The following is a 27485-nucleotide window of genomic DNA, read 5'->3' on the forward strand; positions in this document are numbered from 1 at the left end:
GCAGAGGTAGATAAAAACAGACTGACAAATTATGTCAGTAAATGCTTCTGTAGTATGACAAAAAAAAAAAAGAAATGAGATTTGAAACAACGTGGCATAATTCAATAAACAAGGCAGGCCAAAGACCCAAGGGAGGTTAATCCCTAATACTAAGGAAGCAAAATAAGCAGAGTATTGAAAGCTGAGATTAATTTATTAATTTTTTACTGTATTTGCTTCCTAGTCATTAGATTAAGCCCTAGGGCTACAAGGAAAAGGTAAAAAGGGATGTTACTGGAGGGCTATGAGACAAGGAGGAAAGGAGAAAAGAGAGCCCTCCACCAAGGGCATCTATATTTTCAATCAGACATAAGATGAGGTCCTTAGCAAAGTGAGCAAGGGGTGCATGAAAGTGTGATAAAAAGAGAAGGCTTAAAAAGTCATGTGGTAATGTGATAGAGAATTAATTTGGGCAAAAAAAATTAAATAGCAGTTTATCTAGTCAGCATGGTTTCATGATTTCCTCTAATTCCATTCAGCAGCACACAAAAATGTACTGTGGGGATATGGCAGGATGTGATCAGTGAGAGGACAAGGGAATATGGAATTGGGAAGAGAGAATGGAAGTAGAAATGGTTCCCTTTAGAGATTGAGAAGAGATAAAAGTATAGCACTAAGCGAAGGTGGCAGCTAGAGGTCACAGTGGACAATAAAGAAGACCTGAGTCCAAATCTAGACTCAGTCATTTTCTATATACATTATTCTGGGCAAGTCACTCAAACTCTGTTTGCCTCAGTTTTCTCAACCACAAAATATGTTTAATAATAGGTTGTGAGGATCAAATAAGATCATATTTGTAAAGAGTTTAGCCCAATACTTGACAAATCTTTGGCATTTAATAAATGCTTGAGTCTCATTCCCAGCAAATAGAGAGCCAGATGTGGAGTTAGTAAGACTCATCTTCCTGAGTTCAAACCTGAACTCAAACAGTTTCTAGCTGTGTGACCCTGGGAAAGTCATTTCGCTCTCTGTGCCTCTGTTTCCGCATCTGTAAAATGAACTGGAGAAGGAACTGGCAAAACACTTCAGTATCTTTGCCAAGAAACTCCCAAATGTGGTCATGAAGAGTCTAACATAATTGAAAAAAAAAAAAACAATTGAACAACAACAATATGGTTCACTTCAGTTTCCTTCAAATAATTTACTTTCAAGAACAAAAAAGAATCCAAGAATCTCAGAATTGGAGAGGATAACAAGTAAAAACCTAACAAAAAGACCCTCTGTCCAACCATCCTGAAAAAGTACTTGGAACTATGCCCGTAAAGTTCCCAAATCGTATATCCTTTGACCCAGCTGTACCACTACTATAGGTCCATCTAAAGAAATGAAAGAAAGAAGAAAAGAATATGTAAGTACACAAGTGTTTGTAGCACATCTTTTCATAGTAGCCAAAAATTGGAAACTAAGAGGTTTCTATTAGGATATATATATAGGACATAAGTCAGCAAATTTTTGGATATGAATGTAATGAAAAGTTTTGTACCCTAAGAAATAATGAAGTGAACAGCTTCAGCAGACATTAGGGAGACCTTTAGAAACTGATGAAGGGGACACTGTCTCAAGTTTCAACTTCTCTGCATGTATGCTGAGAAAGCTCCTAGGATCTATAGGTTTTTAGTTCCTTTAAGGTGATATGATCTAAGGAGAGTTGTTTTAAATAATTAAATAAGTAATTAATAAGCAATAATAAATTTAATAATTTTACTAATATGAAATTAATTTTAATAATAATTAGTAAATTTTAATGCTTTAAATTTTAATGAATTCAATAATTTATGGTCTTTAACTATAAGCACTTTTATCCACCCTGGAGCTGTGACCAGGGTTATCTAGTCCCTTTTGGCCACAAGCACTAGTGTGCAACTAGTGTTGGGCCTCATCCTGGGACTGGAACCTGGGACCACGACCTGGATCTGTGTTCCTATAACCAGAAATAGCAAATGAAGCTCTGTATTCGCCTTCTGACTGACTGACTCTATGGCTGAGAACTCTGGAAGCCTTTGCTGTTGGTTCAACCAACCTCCAAGGCCTTCGCTGGCTTACTGAGGTGGGGCCTGCCTTGGCATGCTGGTCTGCACTCTGCTCCCAGCCTGGTGTGATAGGTCTTTCATGCTTTTAAGTTATCTTGGGTTCAAAAATTGTTTCACCTCATTTTCTTATGGGTGATGCCACACTAGAATTAGTTTTGTGGTATAATGTTAAAGTTGTTTGGAGGGGGCATCTGGATGTCTCAGTGTTTTGTGAGTCAAGTCTAGAGATAGGAGGTCCTGGGTTCGAATCTTAACTCAGACACTTCCTAGCTGTGTGAGCCTGGGCAAGTCACTTAACCCCCATTGCCTAGCCCTTACCACTTCTGCCTTGGAACCAAATTTTAGCATTGATTCTAAGACAGAAGGTAAAGGTTAAAAAAAAAAAAAAAGGTGTTTAGAGTATAATTTGGTAGAGATCAGGGGGTCCATATACCTTCTCCACCATCTTGGTTCTGCCCCTTTCAATCTTTTCTACACCTTGTGTTGTCCCCACAAAGATATATTTACCCTTTTTTCTTCTCCCTCTATACTTTTCAGCTTCCTTTAAAGTGTTGTCTTTACCATTAATAAACCACTTGAGGACAGAATTATCTCTTTGCTTGTCTTTGTATTCCTAGTCCATAGCGCAGTTCTTAAAACATACTTGTAGACTTCACTGGACTTCTAATCCCACAACAATGTTCCTACTTAGAGAAACTTCCTTTAAACAACCAATCAAATACTCTACGACCACTCTCCTGTTCAACAAGTCTGTTCTTTTCTTGGGTAACCAAATATGCAATTATTGTCCTCCCTGATCCTCATATGGTAAATTCTCCTATTGGTCATGCTTTATCCTAAACATGTTCCAGATGATAAATGCCCTTCTATTTGGTGAGGTAATTTTTTTAAAGGAAATAGAATCCATAGTTACTTTGAACATGTTCTTGTTAGAGAAGTGGAATTGGTAGAAAAATGAGTATTGATTTGGTATACATTGAACAAGGCAGTTTAGAAACATATGTACTAAAGTCCTCAAAGATTAGATTGGAAAAGTCCATGAAGTCAGAAATAATAGCTAAGCCAATTGAGAACATAGCCAGTACAGGAAGAATGAATCATTTCCATCATGTATGCATCACCACCAATGTCATTATAATGTCAATTTAAGAGTGGTGCATCAAAATGGAAGATAAGTTTGGAGCTGGTGAAACCTGGATAGTTTTGTTTCCTCAAATTATGCAAATCTCCCATGACTATAAACACTAGTTTTTAAACACTGGCTGATCCTTAGTATTCTACATTTATGGATCACCATCTACAAAGAAGAACCCAAACTTATCTGATTGCCTATCGCTTGTAACAACCATCTCTATCTGGAATTGCAAAGAAGAGATGGGTACTTTTTTGAGAATGGAGATAAAGTTGGCATGCAAGATAGACTGCTTGTTCCAAGTATATATGTCCTACTAATGTTAAGAAATAACCCCAGGGAGGTCAAGATGATGTTAGATTAAAAAATAATTCTTCTATTGCAGTATTTGCAGGGATATCCCTTCTCCATGAGTGCTGTGCTTCATTTTCCTAAAGAGAAGGTCTGCCTATCAATTCTGCTTTCTAGAAAAACATTTAATTTTCAACTCAAACTGATGAAAAACAGGAGCTCTTATATCTGGCACTAGTTTAACTTGTGGATAGATTGCAGAGGAACCAAGTTCTAGAATTCAATCTAGGTCATGACTGGATACTGAGCTTCTGATAATTGGTGTCACTAAGCTTCACAGGTTTCTCTGAATGAGAACTGTTCTTTTTCCCAAAACAGCCTAGTTGTGCTCTGCCAAGGAAATCTTTCTGAGGTAGTTAAAATGAGGTCATGACAGGCTAATCTGTATATTAAATTCAAAGAAGATAGTTCTTACTGGTACTTTAGAAACAATAGCCTACCAAACAGGTGCAGGAATCATGATATGTCAAGAAGGTAGCAATGGCAAGTCTGTTCATTAATTCCTAGAATGCAGTTTTGGAAGTATCTGGCTAACGGTGAGCCACAGACTTTAGGAATATCATTGAGAGGGGTTTCTAGGAATATGAACCCAATAAGGAATCTCCCATGACATCTAGCCAACCTTAGATTCTATAGGACTTTTATGGATTTGAGATTACCCATAAGAGTAACAGTATCTGTTTTTTAAGGATCCTTCCTGATTTCCTGCTATGAAGTTCCTGAAAATTCTATCACTTCTTTATTAAAAGTATACTTTTCTAACTTTGGGTAGAGATGGAGCTTGCAAAGAAAAGTAACAATGATGGGAATTAATTAGAAAAAAATGTTTAAGAGCTAATAAATAAGTTAAAATGTCAATCAAGTAGATAATGCCACCACAATCAAAGAACAAAAGTCTAAAAGTTAAAGTTCATAAAATGCAAGAAGGCAATGAGGGTCCAAAGAGAATGACAATCATATTGCCTGGCTTCAGTTTAGAAGGACATCTTCTACTCTTTCCTCCTGCAGACTCAGATTATGAGTGACAGAACTATCATCTACTTTGAAGAAGTCCGCTTTGAACAAAATGATGGCCTGCCAAAAAATCCACAAAGTCAACAATGAAAGGTATGGGATTGCCTGGTTTCTATCCTGACAGTGTTAATGGTCAAATCATAAGTCACCATTTTTAGCAAAGAATATTAATCACTCTGAAGGAAAAGGCAGTGTTAACTGAATGAATCCTTATTTGATCCATAAATTCCTTCAGAATTCTCTGAGTTAACCTCTGAGAAAGAAGAAAAGTGATCAAAGAAAAATGGGGATTTCAGGCACTAAGTGGAGGACATCATAGAGCCAAAAAAACAAGTTATGATGTTTCCCCCTAAATCCTTCTTCTTCTAAACTTTCCTATTTCTGTGAGGGATACCACCAATCTCCCAGGTTTATAACCTTAGTATAATTCTAAACTTCTCAATCTCACTTAATTCAAATAAAATATCCAGTCCACTACCAAATCTTGTTTCAACATTAACATCTTTATATGTTTTTCCTCTCCATTCACAGACACCTTACTAGTTCAGACCCTTACCGCTTCTCCCCTAGGCTATGATGACATACCTTTAGTTGAGTCAATCTGCCTCACTTCAATCCATCTTCCACTCATTTGACAAAGTGATTTTCCTAAAGCAAAGGTCTGACCGTCCCCTATTCCCTATCGTCAGTGTTCCACTAGTTCTATAGCATATATGAAATACTTTGTCATTTAATGTTCTTTGTAACTTAGCCACCTTCTACCTTTCCAGTCTTCTTACATTTTGCCTCCTTCAATGCATTCTATGATCAAGTTACACTAGTCTCTCTTTTCTTTCTCTCCCATTACCTCATCTTTCATCATTCTATGCCTTTACACTGACTGCCCCCCATGATGAAAATGCTCTCTCTCTTCACCTTTGAATATTAGTTTCCCTGGCTTCCTTTAAGACTCAATTTGAAACCCATTCTCTGTAACAGGCCTTTTCAAGTCCCTCTAGCAGCTAGTGTTATCCCCTCTGAGATTATCTTCAGTCTGCTTCCACCCTTATATAAATCATATGTACCTATTTATTTACATATCCCCCTTCTCCTCTCCATCACCCCAACATTAAAATATGACCTTCTTAAAGGCAGAAATTCTTTCTGCCTTTCTTTGTACCCCATTGCTCTGAACAGCACCTGGCAAATAGGAAATGCTCAGTAAAAATTTCTTGTCTGACAAGTCCAAAAATACCAATGACAATCTGGCAATCGTGATGTTTTTTAAAGATGGTACCTCCAAGCAAGTGAACTGGTTAGAGCCACTGCTATAGGTGGCGAAGACAAAAGAAAGATAATTTCTTCGGTTATAAAAATCAAAGAATCATAGATTTAGAGCTGGAAGGAACCATAGAGTTCAAAAAGTCCAACATCCACATTTTATATATAAGGAAAGTGAAGTCAGAAAAGACAAGTGACTTTCCTGAAGTCACACAGCTGGCAAACTGCAAAAGTACATTTTTAACACAGGCCCTCTGACTCAAAGTCCAATATTTCCTACTATGCCACAGGGCCTCTTTCTCTGGTGTCTTGGGTCCTGAGAATGACCAGCAGCTAGGGTGAGATGATAGCATCAAAGGTGAGAGCTTCATAACATATCTTTAGAAAGATCTATATGCAACCATTTGAAGAAAATGTCCATCAGCTTTTTCTGCCACAATTACAATAACATGTGTTATACTAAGATGTTTTCTTCCTACCCCAGGGTAGAGTCTTATTAGAGATGCTAAAATTTACAGTCACTAACTTGGAGTGGGTAGGATCTGGATAGTTCTGGGGCTGGAGGAAAATAAAATTATGAATTTGTGAATTTCTTATTTGTGAATTCCAGGGGCATGGTATCAAAATAAGCAATTGCATTTCTATAGATAGAAATCACTGCATTTAAGGTTCAAGGGGTTTCTAGGCTCTTAACTTTCACATTGTGGTGAGAGTTTTGCATTGGTCATGTTAAATGTTCTCAATTTTTAAAAAACTATAAACCACCTAAAGGGTCCATTTTTGCATCCCTATATTATTTTTTAGTTTCATAGTTGTGGTCATAGCCAAAAAATTCATCATCAACTAGCTTGCTTCCTGGTGACATGCTTCTCCTTATTTTTCCAGGTTGGTACTTGGAAAACAGACCTGATTGTTGCTGAGAGTACACTCAAAGCCCTACCAGCCAGAGTTCTGGCATAGCCACCTCCATGCCATGATAAGACTATGATGACTGTAGGACTTTGAGAGTATAAGCAAGCTGCAAAATAGAATAGATGAAGAACTTTAAGAAAAATAGTATGTGATGTCATCAAGGAATCCCATGCTAGAAAAAGATCAAAAGTACTAGAGAGAAGAGGTGGACAGCTAGAGTGCTTCATTGGTATCTCTAAGATGTCAGGGAAAAGTAGAAAACACCAAAAGTCCCTGGAGACATTATGGAAAAACATGGACAAGAGCTACTCAGGACAGGCAGGTATAGAAATTTTCTCATCTACAATGGAGGAGGAAACTTAGGGAAGGGGAAGGGAAAGGAATAAGTGTTTACTAAACACTGTGTCAGATAAGTAAAGCTTTGAAAAATCTTCTCTCTCTCTCTCTCTCTCTCTCTCTCTCTCTCTCTCTCTCTCTCTCTCTCTCTCTCTCTCTCTCTCTTTCTCCCACCCTCTTTCTCTCTCTCTCTCTCTCTCTCTCTATATATATATACATATTTATATATACACATATTCACACAGACATGTATACACATACATATAATTTCAGAAACACATACACAAACATACATATATATTTTTTCCTCCCCAATCAATCTATCAACAAATATCTATTAACTACATGCCAGGCACTGTGCTAAAAACTGGAGATAAAAAAGAATGACAATGTTCAACTTTTAATTTTTTTGAAGACATTATATTTTATTTCAGTGCTCATATCTAAGAAAACACTACTGGGGAATACAGAGATTGTAAGTAGCCTATTCATAAGGCATTCAAATTTGTATCTGAAATTATTATTACTTTCTGAAATTTAAATGGCCATCCAAAGACATTTTATGTATTTGTATATTCTTGGTACCATGTTCTAATAATTATACTGTTCTCATTAACCAATTACTCAAAAATAGAAATATTTAAAGTTGTAATTTATTCCAACTATTTTCTGATACTATTTCTAATAGTGACAAACTGCATTTACAAATAATACATTCAGATAAGATACTATTTAATTGTCAATAAAGTACATTTCTCATTCATTGAAGGAGAAATATTCCTGAGTTCTGAAGTGACAATTTTTAAAAATCCTCAGGTTTTCCATTAAATTGACCCATTTAACTTCTTCATTAAAGAATATTGCTGATGCAACAAAAAGAACAAAATATTTATTTTAACTATAAAAACACGACCCCAAAATGTGTCAATATTTTTTATAGCACTAGTTCATATTTCTCATTCAACACTTTGGAGAGTAACAATCTGGTGGTGGCCACATATATTATAGATACTAACAGAAAAAAAGTTCATAGTAAAAGATTAATTGCATTAAGTAATCATTAGTTCAGTGCATTAATTTACTTAATAATTTATGTTAATATTAAATTGTGGTCAAGATCTTGTCTAATGACCACAAATGCCCTAAATTGTTAAAAAATCATGTAGTACAGTGCTATGCAGATTTTTTTTTGGTGTGGATCATGATTTTAATTTAGGAATGAAAAATCCTTCCATACAAAGCAAATCAGTTCGAGCTCTGATTAAGAATACTCTGTTATGTACCAAGCACTGGGCTAGGTGATAACAAAGATAAAGAAAAGAAAAGTCCCTTCCCTCAAATAATTTGTATTCTATTAAGGTAGGAGTCCTTAACCTTTATGTATGTGTCATGGTCCACTTTCACAGTCTGGTGAAGCCTATGAGCCCCTACTCAGAATATTTTTAAAATACAAAATACTTTTTTTCTATGTACATGGTATTTCCTCTACAAAAAAAGAATTTAAACTACTTTAGAACAGTGTGCTTTTGTGTGAAAATGTTTTTCTTTTAGTGTTCTCAGTACCTAGCATAGTATTTAACACACAGTAACTGCATAATAAAAGTTTGTTGAATTGAATACAACTGGGAAATCTCAGGGGATGGGAACAAATTAGGATAAAAAGGAAGACTGAGCCAGGTACTCGCTTAGGAAAAAGTAGGTAAAATTACCAGAGCCCGGCAAATTACTGCCACTAAGAAATGGCTTGGAAATATACTGGGATGGAATAAAGTGTAAAGAAAATGGCAGCCAAGGGTCCCAAAGATTATGAGGGTCTCAGTGGATCACTCAAATTACATAATTAATATAATTTACTTGCTAATGCTCCAAACTAAATAAATAAATAAATGGAATGGGTCTCACACCCCAAATCTGATTTTGATTTCATTTTTACTCCCTGGGTGGGAGATGTACAGGAAAGGTGACTAAGAAGCCTGGTAGAAAAGGATTTCAAATTAGAACAGAGAAGTGGTAGGTCAGAAGGTAGAAGGAGACAAATCACTTCCTTGTCCTAAGCTACAAGTGGTAGCTAAGATATCCTGTTACAATTTTAAATTGATTAATAAATTGGCACAGGTGGTTCACAAAACGTCTTTCTTGCTAATCACCCTAAGGGGGATTTCTTGGACATTTTCTTTGAGTCACCTCCAGAAGATATGCTGTATAGGGAATGAGGGTAAGGTATGGCGAGAAGGGTGAGCACTATTTCATATTAGTTTGTTTTGAGTCATATTTTTCTCAGGGATGTTGGGCATTATAAAACTTTCAGTATTAGAGAATAACCTCATAAAATGAGAGATTTTTTATCTAGGGTCACATAGTATATACACCAGACAGGTCTTGAACCCAAAGTCCTCTTTGACTCAAAGGTCAACCCTCCATTTACTCTATCAGGATTTCTTTCCTATATAAATAATATAATTGTAAAATATGCAAATTAGTAATAATTCTGAAAGATTTTCATTTTTTGATGATAAGAAATCAAAAGGAATTAACACATAACTTCCAGGGGTCACATTTTATTGAAACTCCCATTAAAGGGGAAAATATGGATCCCAAGTAAACTCTGGACTAATACAAGGTGATATTTATAACCAAGGTATGAAAGTCTGCCTCAAAATGGCCTAGAAGCCAAAACTTTCAAACGAATGCTTGGCAGAAATCTCTTCTCTATATATATTTTTCTTTTTCTGCTTATTCTTGAAATGTTAAATCTCTAAAGCTCTGGTCTGTATACCAGATATGGATATCCTTATTTGATCAAATAATTCAATCAAAAACTTGTGATTTTCAAATGATACCCAAAAGTCATATAGGTATTTTCTTTCCACCCATTAAAAATAATAGAAATCTTTTAAAACAAAGCTATTAGAAGTAATTCTTAGTTTCTTCACTTTTTAATTATGTCTTTGTGTATATATTATGTCAATATAGCAGACAATGAATTAAATTTTATAACAGTTGATGTCAAAATGTGTAAATAAATGACAAGATTTTATAGTTCAATATTATTTTTATTAACTAATAATGCTATTAAAAACCAAAAATCTTAGATACTATTTATTAGTGGCATTTTATATGTACTATCTTCATCTTATAAGTAACAAAGTTTTGCTAAGGAAAACTTATTTTTAAAGGACCATATATAATGATAGAAGGTCTTAGAGCTTTACAGTTTACAAAGCACTTTCCTCACAATAATCTTATTGGAATAGATAGAACAAATGTTATTATCCCATAATAAAGATAAGAAAAGTAAGATTTAGAGAGATGAACTGACTTGCCAGTAGTCAGATAGCTAGTGACTGAGAGACTCAAGCCTGAAATTTTCACTTCATCTCAAAACCCAAATATACTTTCCACTCAATGCTTTCAGCAGGAAAAATTGATATTATGAGTCTTAAAAAAAAATCCCCTATGATAAGAGTTAAAACAGGAATATGAGAGTGACACTGTCTGAATTAAACTAAAAGATCCAATTTCTGTGATGTTTCCCTTCTTTATTCTAAGCTAAGAACTTAATAAGAAATGAACAAACTTCTAATGATGGGAGAAAATCTCAGTTATTATTTCATGAGTAGTTTTCCCCATGAAAAAGCCTATAATAAAAATCACAAACTCATAATGTAGAAATTCTGTGTGATGCATAATACTTGTTCTTTTTAATGAGATAAGCTAAAAAACATAATATGACAAAGCAAAAATTCAGATGTTAGAAAAATGTATTATTCCTACATATCACTACTGAATAGGGGAGTCAAGTATAAGTGTGTACATATATTTCTTAACAAAAGTTTTGTGCTACGCATCCAGACTTTAGCTGATGTATAACGGAATTCTGGGGAGGATTTAACATTTCTCTCAGTCTGAAAATCCAAAAGTGGCTCATGATGTTAAATAAAAATCAGACATGAAAGATGTCATAATAATAGATCAAAATGGCAACAATGAGGTAGGATTGTTTTTTAGCAACATAAGAAAATATCTATTTCTTGAAGGTCTGAATTTTTCTGTGTTAAACATCTCCAGGTCACAAAAAACTACTTTTTCAATTAAATAGGGTAGAATTACAAATAAAACTCATCCATAATACTCTTTCTTTCCCATATATCGTATTATCTGATTTTTTGGAATTGAAATTTCTTGTGCTTCTTTTATAGTACAGTTGTAAAAAAAATTTTTTTAATTAAAAATGAATTTTAGGAGTTCTTGTTATTGAGGGCCACTGAATTTCAGAGTTGAAAGAAACCTCAGAGATAGTGTGGTCTATCTTATACACAAAAATGTAACCTAATTAATATTAAAATAGATATAATATAGTTACAAAAATAAATTCATTAAAAATATATGTAGCATATCAAATGGAATTTTATTTTCAACTATAAATATAGATAGATAAATTTGATTCTGGTCATATATACATATGTATTTCATGCTGGATTTTATAGAGAGAGACTCATGCACATGTTTGTATATTTGCGTGTGTATATATCAAGATATATACAGATACACAAGTATGTACCCATATACATATCCCAGGCATAAATTATTTTTAGAACATTGATTGTTTATGATTCTAGATGGAATCTTATCTTTCCATTTACAAAGATAATCAAGAGCAGACTATAAAGCTTGGACAGTTTGAAAGTGTTTTAAAAATAACATCCTTAACTCTTAAAACACTATGCTGACAAGAAAACACCCATATATGAAGGTATTTAAAAAGGAAGATATCTGCAATGTAAAAAATGGAATAGTGATAAAACATTTATTTCAGCAATAATAAAGTGTACTTTCAATTTTCCAGAAATCAATTTTTTCTCTAAAACAATCAAGGAAACAATGTGAAAATAAAGTAAACAGTATTTTGGCTAACATTTTAATTATGAAAAACTCAGAAAAGATAGAATTATTACCATGATAACAGATATATTTAGGTATCTGTTAACATTAGAAATGGTTAAACAAAGTATGATATAGGAGCTAAATTTTATTTATAATATATGAGCTAAGTTAAATTATATTTAAATTATATATTTTAAATAGATATTAAAGGTGATTTCTAAAAAAAGGTAGTCTTTAAAACACTTAAAATGAGAGCCTAATACCTTATTATATTTCCTTGATTTTAATAATGAATTAATGCATTAGGAGCACATATAGAATGAAGATTATGAACAAAAAAAAAACATAGGTCAGATATTAAAATAGATGTCGAGTGAAATTTGAAGAATAACACACAGGGCTCCCTTTCTGTATTAAAAATCTGTAGCATTTTGTTAGTAAAATTTATTAGGCATTTTTCATGAGTTACCTTATATTGTGAGTTATTATTTCACATCTTTCATTGCCCCAAACAGATTATAAACTCAAGGGCAAAAATTAATGCCTCGGGCAATAAATTCAATATATATTTAGTTAAAGATTTATTATTTTATATTGAATATATGATTAGATATATAAGTAGTTATATTACAGCATTTACTTAGAATGCCTAGCTCATTCATGAGATCTCACTCAGGATTTTTTAATGTCTACAAAAATATTTTAAGAGACAATGGAAATTTAAATTGATTCTAAAAGCAGCTGACTGATGGTTAAGAGATACAAAATCATAGAGTCCAATAAAACTTCTCTGCTCTGGGCTTAAAACTAGTTTTCAAAGGTTAACAACTCAATCACTTATTCCACCATGTAGACCAAAGAAAAAGAAAAGCAAGTTAGTTTTTAAAAGTAGAATTCAGACTTCTCTTTACCTTATCTTCCAGTTGCTGTTTCAGAAGATGGTATTTTCGCTTAAGTTTTGAGTTCTCATCCTCTTTTTGAGCTAACTCTTCTGCCAGCTTTTCACATTGAACTTTCATTTTCTCAAGCTGCCAACGATGAATTTTAACCGCATTCTTATCTTCCAAGCTTTCTGTCTGATATAAGAAGGGTAAAATAAAGACTACTGTCAATAGGTAAATTGTTTTAAAATAATGCAAGACAATTTTAAAGCATACACAGAAATCATATAAAATAAGCACTATACCAATGGAAAAAAAGGTGAAGGCCTTTAAGTTATTTCTTAATATATACACACACCCATACAGAATAAAAGATAACATGGTGTGGTGGAAAGCACACTAAAGTTAGAGACCTGGGATTCAATTCTTATCTCTGACATTTACTAGCTTTGAAACTTTGGGCACAATCTTTTTGATATTCCCTTCAAAAAATAAGTTTACAAATTAAACTAATTTCTAATTAGCAAAAAAAAAAAACTCACTTCAATATCATATTTAGTACTGTGTTCTTAATTCTTATAAGTCCTCTAAGAAGTACAGGTACAATATGTTGCCATCTCTTTACTTTAGCTATATCAATTATTTTGTTGAAGATAAATAAATGGAGGCAGTTAAGAGACTTCATCAGTATTGGCACTCCTTCTGCCAATATAGACTGTAAATCCTCTGTTTCAAAAGCCAAATTTTGCAACGTACTAGGGACCATTAATCTATTATGTGGCAGCATCAACTTCTCTCAATTTATGTAGGCTAGAATTTAAATGGTAGACATACAGTTCCAGGTCAATACTCTAACCTTTCCATCATGGTAGAACCTGCCATTCTTTTTCTGCCAAAGACTTCAAAAACCCAGAGAGTAACCTCTAGGCCATGATAAAGCAACAACATTTTAGTAAAGGCAAGAGACAAATAATGACTGGATCCTGATTTCCAATTAAATTTAAGTTAACTGGATGAAGAGCATTTCCTGAGGCTTAAAAATGAGGATGGTGGTACTAATTTGGACAGAAAAAATATTTTCTGTTTGCTAAAATAGAGAAGATTAAGTTCATCACAATTTTCAAAACTAAACAGATATGTTCTTCTATCTCTTTTCCATTTTTTTTCAGAAATAAAAAGTAATGATGGATGAGGATGAATAGTTACTTTTCAGAAGAAACCATCATCAAATGAATGTTAAGGAAAAAAAGAGTTGGAAATTCTCACTCTGGTTCAATTTTAATTTTGTGACTGGTTCAATTAGATATTCTAAGGACTAGATGTACCATGTCCTCGAGTTTCAGTCTTTCCATTTCAAAAACCCTTATGAAGATCATAGCAGGTACACAAACTACTTTCAAGTTACAATGATTTCCATATGGATAATTTCTCACTTATATGAAATTACAAGTATTTTACTATCCTTTCATTTCACATGAATTCGCAGCATTTCAAGAAGGGAGATATTAAGTAATTTTCCTATTTTAAAGAAAGAATTATTAAGTTATCAAGTAGATTACAAAGTCAGGGTCAAACTCTCTGCGTTCCAAATATGAATTTTAAATGATACTTCTTAATTTATGAGGCTTTTGTCACAGGGAACTAGTTTGGATGATTTTATGTTTATTTTAACATATTTATAGTATAGTGAATTTTCCAGATTGAACATTATATGTAACAGATCTCACTCAAATACAAACTTGAGTTGAGAATTAAGAGAGCTTTTCAGAGTTCCTAACTCCTCATAAACATCTATACTGGTGGTTCAATTTTTTTGACTTTGGAGATTTTTTCCAAACTAATTCAATTCCTTATTTACAAAATATCTTCCTCTTGAATCATTGGGTTGTGGACTATGATGAGGTGTTTCTAGACTTTTGTATACATTTAAACTTGAATTGCACATATGATACATTGCCTTTCAAAAAATACCTGGTTTTTAAAAGGGTTTATAATGAAAAGAGCAATTAAAAATAACCTGCAAATTTATCATCCTAATGAGATTCATGCTTTGAAACAGTTCTCCAACATGTCAATATTATTATTATTATTATTATTGTCCTTTACAAATATTTCTGTCACTGAGATGACAATCCCACAACAAAGCATTTACCCAGAAACATTTTGAAAGACAAAACTCAAAAGGTGATGGTTCTGGTTATCTCTTCCTCAAAGCCTATAAGCTGTTCTCTTATGGATACTACTACACTAATAAAGAATAGAAATATAGAGATTAAGGACATGACAAATCTTGGACATTTGTCATTTAAGAAGACATAAATGTTGCATGAGGACACATTTAAGTTTCCAACTCTTACTGACACCTACATGTCCTGAATTCCTAAAACAGTTAAATATCATTTTTAAGGTTTTCTATATTCTGGATAAAATGTTCCCAGAAAGCTACTATAATTTCTTTTTAACTCTAGCCAAAAAGGTAGGAATAACCCCTCTTTACTATTAATGTTATCTTTTTTTTTTCAGTGCTTAAAATAGTCAATGAATGATCTCTAAAAGTTTACACTTTATTAACTTCATGACTTGCTAGAAAAAAATCCTATTAGAATCATCATGCCAATTTTGCACAAGTACCTTCAGGGATCTAACGTGGCTCTCAATTTCACACTGTTCTTGTTTAAATTGCAGCTTTATCTCTTGAATAGTGCGTTCATGTTTGGCTGCCATGTTCTTCAGTTCTGCCCGGGCATCTTCCAGCTCTCTCTGGTGAACATCTCTTTCTAGTTTTAATTGCCTGATTACTGTACTCATTTCCTCCTTGCTAGATCCTTCTGTTTTCTTGAGATCAGAAAGTTTCTTAAGCGCCTCCTTCTTGGCCCGTTCTTCTTCAGCCACTTTGTTAACAAGCTCTTCTCGAGCTGTACTGAGGTTCTTGATGGTCTCTTCTAATTTAGAGAGTTTTTCCTTTTCTTTTTCACGGGCCATTTTTATATCAGCAACCTCCTCCTCTAGGTAATCTTTTGCAGTGGTTATCTGGCCATGTAACCTAATGTGCCTTTGTAATTCATTTTCTAGCTGATGTACAGAGTCTTTAAGGGTTCGGATTTCCTGCTCCAGGTCCTTTTGCCGACACTTAGAGTCATTAAGTTTCCTCTCCTTAGAATGAAGCTCCTCTTCCTGATCAGCACGCTTAGTTATGATATCATTCAGCTCCTGTCGAAGACTTTCATTCCGACATGAAGCTAAGTGAAGCTGACCCTTCAAGTCATCTTTTTCTTTCAGCATCTAGCAGATGAAAATAATGAAAAAATCAGAAAATTGGTTTTCAAAATTTTTTATTTATACTCTGATTTCTAATTGCTTTATAATATAGTTTGGGATCCAGTACAGCTAAGTCATCTTCCTTTATATTTTTTTCATTAATTCCCTTTATCTTCTAGCTCTTTTGTTCTTCCAAATGAATTTTATTATTCTTTCTAGCTCTATGAAATAATTTTTAGGTAGCTTGATTAATATAGCACTGAATAAGTAAATTAATCTAGGTATAATTGTCACTTTTATTATATTGGCTTAGCCTACATATAAGCAAATAATTCTTTCCTGATTGTTTAGATCTAATTCTGTATAAAATGTGTTTCCTAGTTGTGACCATATAGTTTCTGGATTTGTTTTGGCAGGTAGACTCTCAAGTATTTTAGATTGTATATCATTATTTTAAATGGGATTTCTTTCCAATCACTTGCTATTGGGCTTTATTGGTAGCATAGAGAAATATTGATAGATTTAGATGGGCTTATTTTATATCCAGCAACTTTGCTAGTTAATTGCTTTAATTAGTTTTTTGGGTGATCTAGGATTTTATAAATATACCATCATATCATTTGCAAATATTGATATTGCCTATTCTAATTCCTTTAATTTCTTTTTCTCTTATTGCTATAGCTATCATTTCTAGTATAATATTTAATAGCAGTGGTGACAGTTAGTGGCTTCTAGCTTCTCTCCATTGTAAATAATGCTTGTTGATGGTTTTAAATAGACACTACTTATCATTTTGAGGAATGTTCCATTCATTCCAACATTCTCCAGTGTTTTTTATATGGAATGGGCATTGTATTTTGTCAAAAGATTTTTCTCTTTTCCAATAAGGCTGAGTAAGAAAATTTGCTATGAAAAAAAAATATACTTTTAAAGCCTAATCATTAAAAGGGGTGAGGTGGATTAAAGAATTTATAAACTATAAAGAACCTCTAACACCTTAGAGTATGACCCATATGTGACAAAGAATTCCCTGTAGATATTTTGTCATCCAGCTGATATTTGAAGACCTCCAAGGAAGCAGGACCAAACATTCCAAAGTTCTTTTTAGTTCTTGGAAAATTTTGCCTTACAGAAAGCTAAAGCTGCCTTCTACTGATGTCTCTAGTTCTCTTCTTTTTCTTTGGGACCAAGGATTGTAAATTTAATCCTTCTTCAACATGATACTACTTCAAAAACTGAAAGAAAAGGAAGCAGGTTTCCTATTAAGTCTTCTCTTTCCCAGGTTAACCATTTTGAGTTCATCCACCAAATCCTCCACCTACCCTGTTTCTGTTAGGGGTATCAGTTTCCTCCCATTCCCACAATCTTGAAACCTAGGTGTTATGCTCACCTCTTTGTCCTCTCACATCCTACATATCAGTCTATAGATTTCACCTTGGTAACATCTTGAATACACTCCTTTTTTCCTCTGATATTGCTACTCCCCTCCCCCATCTGATGCAGGCTCTCACCTCTTCATGCCAGGACTATTACAGCATTCAAATATTCTAGCAATTCCAATTCTTTTTTGAATACAGATTGAGTGATCTAACACATTAGTGCATTTCCCTCAAAGCTTCATATCATCTGAAAATTTGACAAGTTTGCAATCAAGCACCATACTTTTATCCAAAGCATTTACAAAATGGTTATGGATACAAAATAGTAGGTGTTTCAATCATGATTTTAAGTAACATGATACTTAAAAACAAAAGAATGCAAGGAAATTATATTATACTTAAAAGCACAATAAAGAATCAACAATGGGAATTTTAGACACATATACACACACCCTTTCTTCCCCACCCAAAGACATGACATCCAAGCATTAAAAAAAAAGCAAAAAACATACAAAAAAGAAAAGACTTTTTGTCTGAAATCTGAAAATGTAAAAGCTCTCCATAGCCAAGCAAGAGGTGTAAATGAAGTAAGGAATTTATAGATTAATAAATAAGATGGGAGAAAATTAAATATCTTATATTTAATATAATTTAATATAAATATGGAAATTATTGAATTATAATTTTAAAGATTTTTCAGCCCAACTTTTACAAAAACTAATAACGTGCAAGCACATTAATATTTCAACATAATAATTAAAGGATATGTGAAGAAAAGATATCATTTCAGTATATATTTAATAACACATAAGTTAAGCAAGAAATAATGGGAACAATAATTATATTAAAAGATAACTAAAAATGTATTGCTCATATCATTAATTGCTCACAGCTAAAGCAGCTTTTAAAATAAAATTTATAACTAAAAATATTCAAAAAAGAAAATAATTGGCTTAAATGGAATATTTAAAAATAAGAAAATCTATAAATTAGAACCCTCCCCCCAAAAAATACATTTCCCACATACATGCACACTCAAAATTTTAAAAGAATTTCTTTAATTTTAAAAGGAAAAAGTAACTTAAAATAAGCAAATTGTGAACTGATTTTCTGAAAAGAGTAACAAAACTGGTAACTTATTAGGTCATTTGATCAAATAAAAAGGGAACAAACAAAACAAACTCCCAAGATGAATTAATGAGGAGGAATTCATTAAGATTGGAAGAAATAATATTATTATTAAATACTATGTACACGATGATATGCTAATGTAATTGCTAACTTAAATGTAATGGAGGAATGTCCACAAAAACATAAAATACACAAATTAATAAAATGGAAATTAGATAATAAAAAAAAAACCAGCCCCACAAAGAGAAACTGAACAAAACATAAATGAATTCTCAAAGAAAAAAAGTCTCAGCAAGATAAACTTAAAGTTGAATAGTAAATCACACAGTAGGAGAAGAAATAATTTCCTTGTAATATAAACTATGGAAAATAGACTACAGTTAATCCTCAATTTTTGCAGGGGTAACTTTCCTAGAAAATAGCAAATACTTAAAAAAATTCAAAAGTGGATACATTTAACCTATGGGAAATAGGGAAGTTTGGTTCCCACAACCACAAAACACTATAATATTTTGCTAGAGATTCCTTAAAATACACTTTTCTATATCTAATATTTTATAAATTAAACATTAATTCTAATACTATGCACTTTTCTAACATAGTGACCATAAAATAACTCACAAAATGCAGTACACAAAATAAAATTAGTAATGTGCAAAACATTTTTCTTACTAGTAATTCTCCAGAATTCTATGACCCTTTGTGCCAACATCTCAATTTTTAAGAATTATTTTGTACAATATTCATTTTTCAAAACATATGAAATCTTCAGTACCATTAATGCGGTACAGCAAATAAAATTCTTAAAACTAAAACATTTTTCGACCTGAATTTTAGCTTCCATTGTATCAGATGGCAATATGAGGGTGTGGTACTATATACTATACTTCTATTAAACTCTCTATCTTGCCTGCCTTCTGAAAACCAAGAGAGAAGTTGCTAGGAATTTAATCACTGCTGTTGGAAGACATCAAGCCTGGCAACATCTCAACATAACCTTTAACATTGTCCTTCATGTCTAGTAGATAGCACTGGAGATACTAGCATTTGCTTTGTGCACCATTTGAGATTCTTAAGGCTCTAAGAGTATAGGAGCATAGCAGATGACACAATGACTCCACCACAAATACATAAGCATTTCTCCTCTCATTTTTTTCCTATTGCACATAGCCAAATGGTTGCCAATCTGCAAATAAAAATAAGCTTACTAATAAAATCAAGCAAATGTTTGAAGACACAAAAGGTAAATGTATGAATGCTGAGGATCAACTATATTCTTGAAAATAGGGGAAGAAAGGACTCAATACCAAATTCCTTTTTTAGACAAATAGTTTTGATACTCAAACTAGGGAGATATGAAGCAGGGGAAATTCAGACCCATAGAAATAATTAATAGTGAAATAAAAATACTGTTGTTATAGCAACATCATTAAAATTATTTAAAAAGAACACAGACATATCAATAAGATAAAATAAAAAAAAAAGAAATGAGAGTTCAAAAAAGTTAAATAGTATAAAAACATTTAGGATCAGTCATATTAACAGTTCAATAACAAAAAGCATGATTATGTCAGTAGATATAAAAAATGCCATAGATGAAAATATAGTATTTATTTATACTTTAAGAAACTCTAAACGCATATAAAATAAAGTACTTTTTAATGTTTAATGATCAAAAGTACTTATCTAATCAATAAAACATTTTGGGTACGCTAAAAAAAGTGCTTATCTAAAAGTAAAAGCTAGAAATGTTTGTAATGGAAAAACAACAGAAATGTTCTCAATTGCATTAGAGATAAAGCAAATATGCCATTAGTATTATTAATATTTGACATTATTAGAAATGTTAGGCACAAAAATTAATGATATATAAGCAAAGGAAAAAATTATCATTGTGATTTTCAAAGAAAACCCTAGAGGATCAATAACTAAGACAATTAATGGCTCCAAAAAAGTAATGATATAAAAGAAATTCACAAGAATTTCATAAGTTCTGAATATAACTAATAAAAACCAAAAGGAAACAATGAAAAGAGAAATTTCATTTAAAATTACAATAAATTTCATTACTATTTTGGCAATAATCTGATACAACACCAATAGAAAATGAAATCCACCAAACTGAAATATTCCCCAGAGAATTATTGTTCATGGCTAAATTGTACCAACATTGTAAAACTAATCATATAGCCTAAATTAACCCCAAAATTTTGTTATACTGATCAAATTACCAGTAGGATTAAGAAATTAATCCCAAAACATATTTAGAGGAATAAAACAACATAAAAACCAAGAGAAATGTAGGGGGGAAAGTAGAAAAGAACAACACTTTTTGTTCTTAATGAAGCTGGTGTTTATTGATCATTGCTTCCTTTTCCAATAATTTATGCATCCTAACAATATGTTCTCCGTTTGCCAGGAATAGGATCAAATTTCAGATTTGTAGAACTGTAGAACAGTAGAATTTGTAGAACAGAACTGCATATATTTTGTAATACTCACATTAAATGAAACCAGAAAAGAAAAAGAAATTGCATCTAAATGGAATAATGCCTCACAGGCAAATAAAAGGGCTTGAAGAATTATTAGGGGTTTTTAAATCTTTCACCCAAAGGTAACCAGAAACCTCATTTCATGAAATAGTTGGTCATCTTGCATGGCAGTAGTCACAATATCTATTTGCAAAAAAGAAAGTAATTCCATTATGTACTGACTTCTATCTCTTGCAGAGGAAGAAGAAATAGAGAAATTCTACAAAGAATCAAATAAGACATACCAAATTAAATCACCATACATTTTAATACTCAAAAACTTTAAGAAAAAGGTAGAAGGTGGAAATAAACAGGTAAAATGAAACACTGTGGGTCTGGGTTAAAGAATAAAGAAAAGAAAAAGAATTGTAGATTACTTAGAAATTTTATATCTAGAAGCCACAATCATTTTCTCCCAGAAAAGATTCCTAAGATGCTGAACTACCTCAAAAATGGAATTAATATTTTGTTACTCATATGAGATAACTACAAAATTGAGGCGGAGGAAAGGAAGGAAGAAGAGAAGAAAGGAGATGGAGAAGAAGAATGAGAAGGAGAAGGATGAGGGGATGGGGGAATAATGATGAGAAAGAGAAGACATTTATTTAGCTTTGTAAGATTTATAGAGTACTTTACATATATGATCTAATGTTATCCTCACAACATCTCTGAGGTAGTTACTAGTATTAGCCCATTCTATACATGAGGAAACTGAGGCAGACAGTAGGGATATCAAGTCCATCTTTCTCATTTTTCAGATGAAGTGTCTGATTATACATTGAAGTTAGGTGACTTACCTATGGTTAACACCTAGTGAGTATCTGAGAGAGAATTTAAAATCAGGCCTTTGTGATTTTCACACATCCAACACTACCCATGACACTACTAGGTAGCCTGCTAATTATGAGTATCACTTCCCAGCTAGACTCAAGCCAACAGCCTAAGCATTACTCCAGATTAGTAGCCTCTGGTCCTCTACTCAACTAACTGGCACATTTGTCCATATTCACAATTCCAGAAAGCTCTGTGGGCTCCTGAGGAGGATCAAGAATTGCCCTTGAAGAGTCTACAAGTGCCTTGTAACAAAAAACTTTAACCAAGTCTATATTCCTCCAACATTTTTCAGACAATCCCTTAATTCCAGTCCTTAGAGAAGGCATGGCCTGATGGGCGTGGAGATAACTATTATCACCATCCTCCCAAAAATTGTGCAGATTCAACCAATGACAGCTTACAGCATTTATTATCTTCAGGGCAAGATAGAGGTACACATTAATTCACATGTGTCTCTAATTTAACAAGACAGTCAATAAACATTTATTAAGTATCTAATATGTTCTAGGGCCTGTGCTAAGTGCTATGGATTCAAAAAGAGGCAAAAAATAGTCCGTACCTTCAGGGAATTTATGTTCTAATAAGAGATGACAACATGCAAGCAAATATATACAGAGTAAGATGTATACAAGCTAAATGGGAAACAATGAACTGAGGGAAGGCACTAGAATCAAGAGGGATTTGGGAAGGTTTCGAGTGATGGAATTTTAGTTGGGATTTAAAAGAAGTAAAAGAGGGAGAGCATTCTAAGCACCAGAGACAGCTTGAGAAAATGTCCAGAGCCAAGAGACGGAGGATCTTGTTTAGGAACAGCCAGGAGGCCAATATCACTGCATTGAAAAATATGTATTAGGGAGTAGGGAATAAGTAAGACCAGAAAAGAAGGAGGGGGCCAGCTTATAAAGGGCTTTAAATGGCATACTACTTTGAACTGGACCCTAGAGGCAATAAGGAGCCACTAAAATTTATTGAATAGTAGGGTGGCATGATTGTGCTTTAAGAAAATCATTTTAGTGGACAAATGGAGCGTGAATTGGAGTGGAGAGAATCTTCAGGCAGGCAGATCTACCAGTAGGCTCCTGCAATCATCCAGGAGTGAAGTGATAAGGGTCTATACTTGAATGGTATCTGTGTCAGAAAAGGGGGCATTTTGTAGAGATGCTGTGAAGGTGAAATCAATAAGCCTTGGCAACAAATTGGATATGAGAAGTGAGAGATAGGGAAGAGTCCAGGATGACTCCTAGAGTGTGAGCCTGAGGGACAGGGAAGATGGCATTGCCTTCTTTCATAATAAGAAAAGAAGGAGAAGGATAAAGATAATGAGTTTCATTTTGGATATCTTAGATTTAAGACGTTGATTGGACTTCTAGTTTGATAAGTCAGAAAGGCATTTGGAAATGCAAAATTGGAAGAGAGCAAGCAAAGAGATTGGGCCAGGACAGATAGATTTGAGAATCATCAGCATAAAGTTGGCAATTAATCCACGGGAGCTAAAAAGATCATCAAGTGAAACTGAATAGAAGGAGAAGAGGACCCAGGATGGAACCCTAAAGACACCTCTGGTTAGTAGTGAGCTTGGTGACTGGGTAGCAAGGAAACTCAGAATACTAATTTAGTGGAGACAGTAAGGAAGGAAATAAAGGAACTAACCAAAACAGCTGGCATAATCTGGAAGAGTAGGAGATCATTAGTAACTTGGAGAGAGCAATTACAGTGGAATAATAAAGTCAGAAGGCTAAACTGTAAGGGGTTAAAAGAGTGAGAAGAAAGAAAGTGAAGGCACTTATTCTAGGTTAGCCACAAAGGGTAGAAGAGAGATAAAAACAATAGTTAGAAGAGATGGAAGGATTAAGTGAGAGTGTTTCAGCATGTAGGAGACATGTACATGTTTATAGGTGGTGAGAATGAGTCAATAGCCAGGGAGAGGTTGGAAATAAGTGAAAGAGGGAAGAAGACATAGAGGGGTAGAATGAGATCACTTGAACAGGAACAGGGGTGAGCTTTAGCAAGGAATAAGGATCAACTGTGAAGAAATAAATCATTATCAGTAAAGCAAGTTTCCAAGATAACCACCAGGGACTCACAATGCTACCATAGCCAAAAAAAAAACCAAACTATTGGAGTATGATTGCAAATCAAAGTATGCCATCTTTTACTTTATTTCCTTCATGAGTTTTTTATTATATTATGTGATATGTGTCATCTATCAAGACATGGGCAATACAAAAATATGTATTGCATGAGAGCACTTGTATAATCTATATCAGACTATTTATTGCCCTGAGAGGCAGGAGAGTAAGAAAAAAATTGTCAAAAATTATTTTTACACGTAACTGAAAAAATATCTAAACAAATAAATATGACAAAAAAAATTTAAAGGTATTTAAGGCTGCAGGAAGCTGTGGCAATGGTCTGAGCCTTTAATACCCTGAATCAATTAAGACTTTTAATGAAAAATTAGCTAGGATATTGATCCCACCATTCAAGGTTACTTAAATAGTAGATTGTAGAATTGCTACAGGTATAGTTTCCCTAAATTTTAACAAAGAATTTGATAAAATATTTCATACTATTTTCATGGGAAGATAGAGTTGGACTAGATGATATGATTAGACGATTTCAAGATTAATTGATTGGTCTCAAAAAGTAGTTGTCACTGGTTTGATGTCAAGTTATGATGTTCCTTCTCTCAGTAATATTTCTATCAATGACTTAGTTTAAAGCGTTCACAATGTATTTATTAAATTTGCATTTGCCATACAGTTGAGATGGATAATTAACATGCTAGATGACAGGCAATTGAGACCCCAAAAGATTTCTAGACTTATCTGAATAGAGTATGGTGATATGCATACTTAGGTTTTATAAAATAGATTTCCTAAATAAAAGATGGGGTAAACATAATTAGACAGAAAATTTCTAGGGGGGAAAAAGAGCTGGGAGTTTTAATGGGCGTAAAACTAAATGAATCAGCAGTATATGATATAGCAGAAGAAGTGCTCATTACAAGAGCCATCATCCTCACTCTCATATCTGTAGAGGCAGGAAACTATGGACATAGAAAACTGTACATGCCTTCAGATCTGACTGATGTATTGATTAGTTTTGATGAATTGAAGATTTTCTTTCACTTTATTTTTGTTATAAGGGATGTTTCTCCAGGAAAGAGAGAAAGGAAGGAGATAATGAGAAATGAAAGTAACATAAAAACAAATTATATTTTTAAATGCTTTTAAAGAGAGAGGGTTAGTTTATAAAAGAAAAGTGATAGTCCCTCTATACTCATTTTTAAATTTTATAAGTTTTTTTTAACACTGGAAAAATTTACAAACTGCATCCATCTATGGGCAAGCTATCCTAACAAAGGAATATAATTAAGCAAAACAAACAATACAAAGAACTGAGCTGAAAGTAAAGGCAACATTATGAATTTATAGCATCTCCCCCCAATTTTGTTATTTTATTTTCTTTTATTTCATAGCTAAAACAGAAATCTCTTTTCCCTCCTCACTACCTCCAAAATATCAGGAATAAAAAAGAGAAAAGAAAATTCCTTGGTTTTTTGTTTATTTTCTTTTATCTTCAGTTTTAGAACAGATATTAGTTTCAAAACAGAAGAGCAGAAAGGGCTAAGCAATTAGGATTAAGTGACTTGTGCAGGTTCCCTCAACCAAGAAATGTCTGAAACTGCATTTGAATGTAAGACCTCCTACCTTCAGGCCAGTGAGCCACCTAGTTGCCCCTAATCAAACTTTTTGTTACAAATATTCAGTCAAGCAAAACATGTTCCTATATTGGCTGCATAAAAAAAAAAAACTACATGCATTTCATTCTGCACCTTAAACCAATCACCTCTCTTATCAGGAGGTGAAGAGCATGCTTCACCAATATCTGTTGGAATCTTGGATGGTCACTGTATTGTTCAGTGTTCTTACAGCTTTCAAAGATGTTTGTCTTCAGTATTGTTATTTAATAAAACATTCCGTTCCGTTCTTTTTGTTCTTCATCTTATAAAAAGCCCTCAGTATTGTTTGTTTTTATAAAATAGAAGGTAGAGCATGGATTTGTTCTTCTCAAACTACTTAATTTACTCTACATCAGTTCCTAGAAGTATTTCCACGTCTCTCTGAAATCATCAATTTCATCATTTTTTTACAGCACAATAGAACTCTATCACAATTATTTAGCAGAATTTGTGTTCAGTTTTAGGGACCACTTTTCAGGAAGGACACTGATAGCTAGAGAGCAGGCAGAGGACAAACAAGACAGTAAAAGACTGCTGCATAATAACTATCTTAAAGCATCTGAAAGTTGCCATGCAGCAGACGATTAGGACAAAGGGTGAAAGTTTCAAAAGGGGCAAATTTAGGCTAGATGTCAAGAAAAAGCTTTCAACAAGGAGAGCTATCCAAAAGTAGAACAGGCTGGTCCTGGAGGAAGTGAGTTCCCCCTAATGAAAGTTCTTCAAAAGAACTTGTTAGAAACACTGCCAAAGGGATTCCTTTCTGACTAAGGGTAGACTAGATTGCCACTGAGGTCTGTTCCAATGCTGTCATTCTGTGATCTCCAAGGAGTTCCAGTGCTTTATAAAACTCATTTTTTTCCTTCCTCACTGAAATGATTTCTGCCTGTGCTTCAGCACTTTATTATTGAGACCCTGCCATTCTGTTGGGCTAACTTCCCCTAAAATATACTAGCCCACTGGATCCTACCCTTCACTTCTTTTTACCCTTTGAAAGCTACTATCATAAAATTTAATTTGAATGCATTAGATTTAGGATCAGTCTTCCTCTTCTCTATTACCAGTGTAGTGTTGGAGTAATATTTACTTATTCCTCAACTTCCTATCATTTACATATCACTAAATCAATACTTTTTATCCCTCAGAATCATTTCCAGAATAGCAGTTCCTCTTATTACACAATTCACCTTCTGAAGGATGAGATGAGGATTAAGGCAATATGCAAATTCATCAAATGCTCTACTTTTGGCAAGGAGAGAGTCTGAAAATATTCCTATAGTTGAAGTCCCAAATCACAATGTCAAGACTCACTAATAGCCATAATGTCAAATTTGTTTTCTTGCATTGGACCTCTCATTACTCTGTTTATTACTCATATTTCATTTCTTTATGTAGAGAAATCTGAGACTAAGCTCTTATCTTCGGTATTGTTTCTCCTATAAATTACTGGTCCTCTCTTCTGATAACTTTGTTCCTTTATTTTATCTGCTAATCTCTATGGTACCAGACTTTTCACAGATAGGTAGAAGTTTTTGTCTTCCCCTTTCTTTTTCCTTTTGAAACATTCTTAAGTACATTCAAATGCTAACATAAGCAAATATATTTTTACCAGTCCTTGTTAGGTACACACAACACTTTAAGGGTATGTCATTCCTGTATTTTAGGTCATGGTCCAAAAATCCAAATCCCATTTTCTCAATTACTATCTTCTAAAGCAGCTGTTCGCTTCCCAACCTACCTTTTCTGAATTCTCTACTTTCACTTAGCAGTG

General features: G+C 33.4%; 1 protein-coding gene across 1 annotated transcript in view; it reads right to left on the reverse strand.

The window, feature by feature from the left end:
- The window catches only part of CEP128 (centrosomal protein 128), a 499758-nt gene that overhangs the window by 324181 nt on the left and 148092 nt on the right, over nt 1-27485 (reverse strand). The window contains exons 13-14 of the mRNA XM_044659982.1: nt 15471-16121; nt 12870-13034 (exon numbers count right to left, since the gene is read on the reverse strand). Of these exons, the coding sequence (XP_044515917.1) occupies nt 12870-13034; nt 15471-16121 (816 nt within the window). The remainder of the gene's footprint in view (nt 1-12869; nt 13035-15470; nt 16122-27485) is intronic.

Source organism: Gracilinanus agilis, chromosome 2 (genome assembly GCF_016433145.1).
Source record: "Gracilinanus agilis isolate LMUSP501 chromosome 2, AgileGrace, whole genome shotgun sequence".
NCBI classification, from domain to species: Eukaryota; Metazoa; Chordata; class Mammalia; order Didelphimorphia; family Didelphidae; genus Gracilinanus; species Gracilinanus agilis.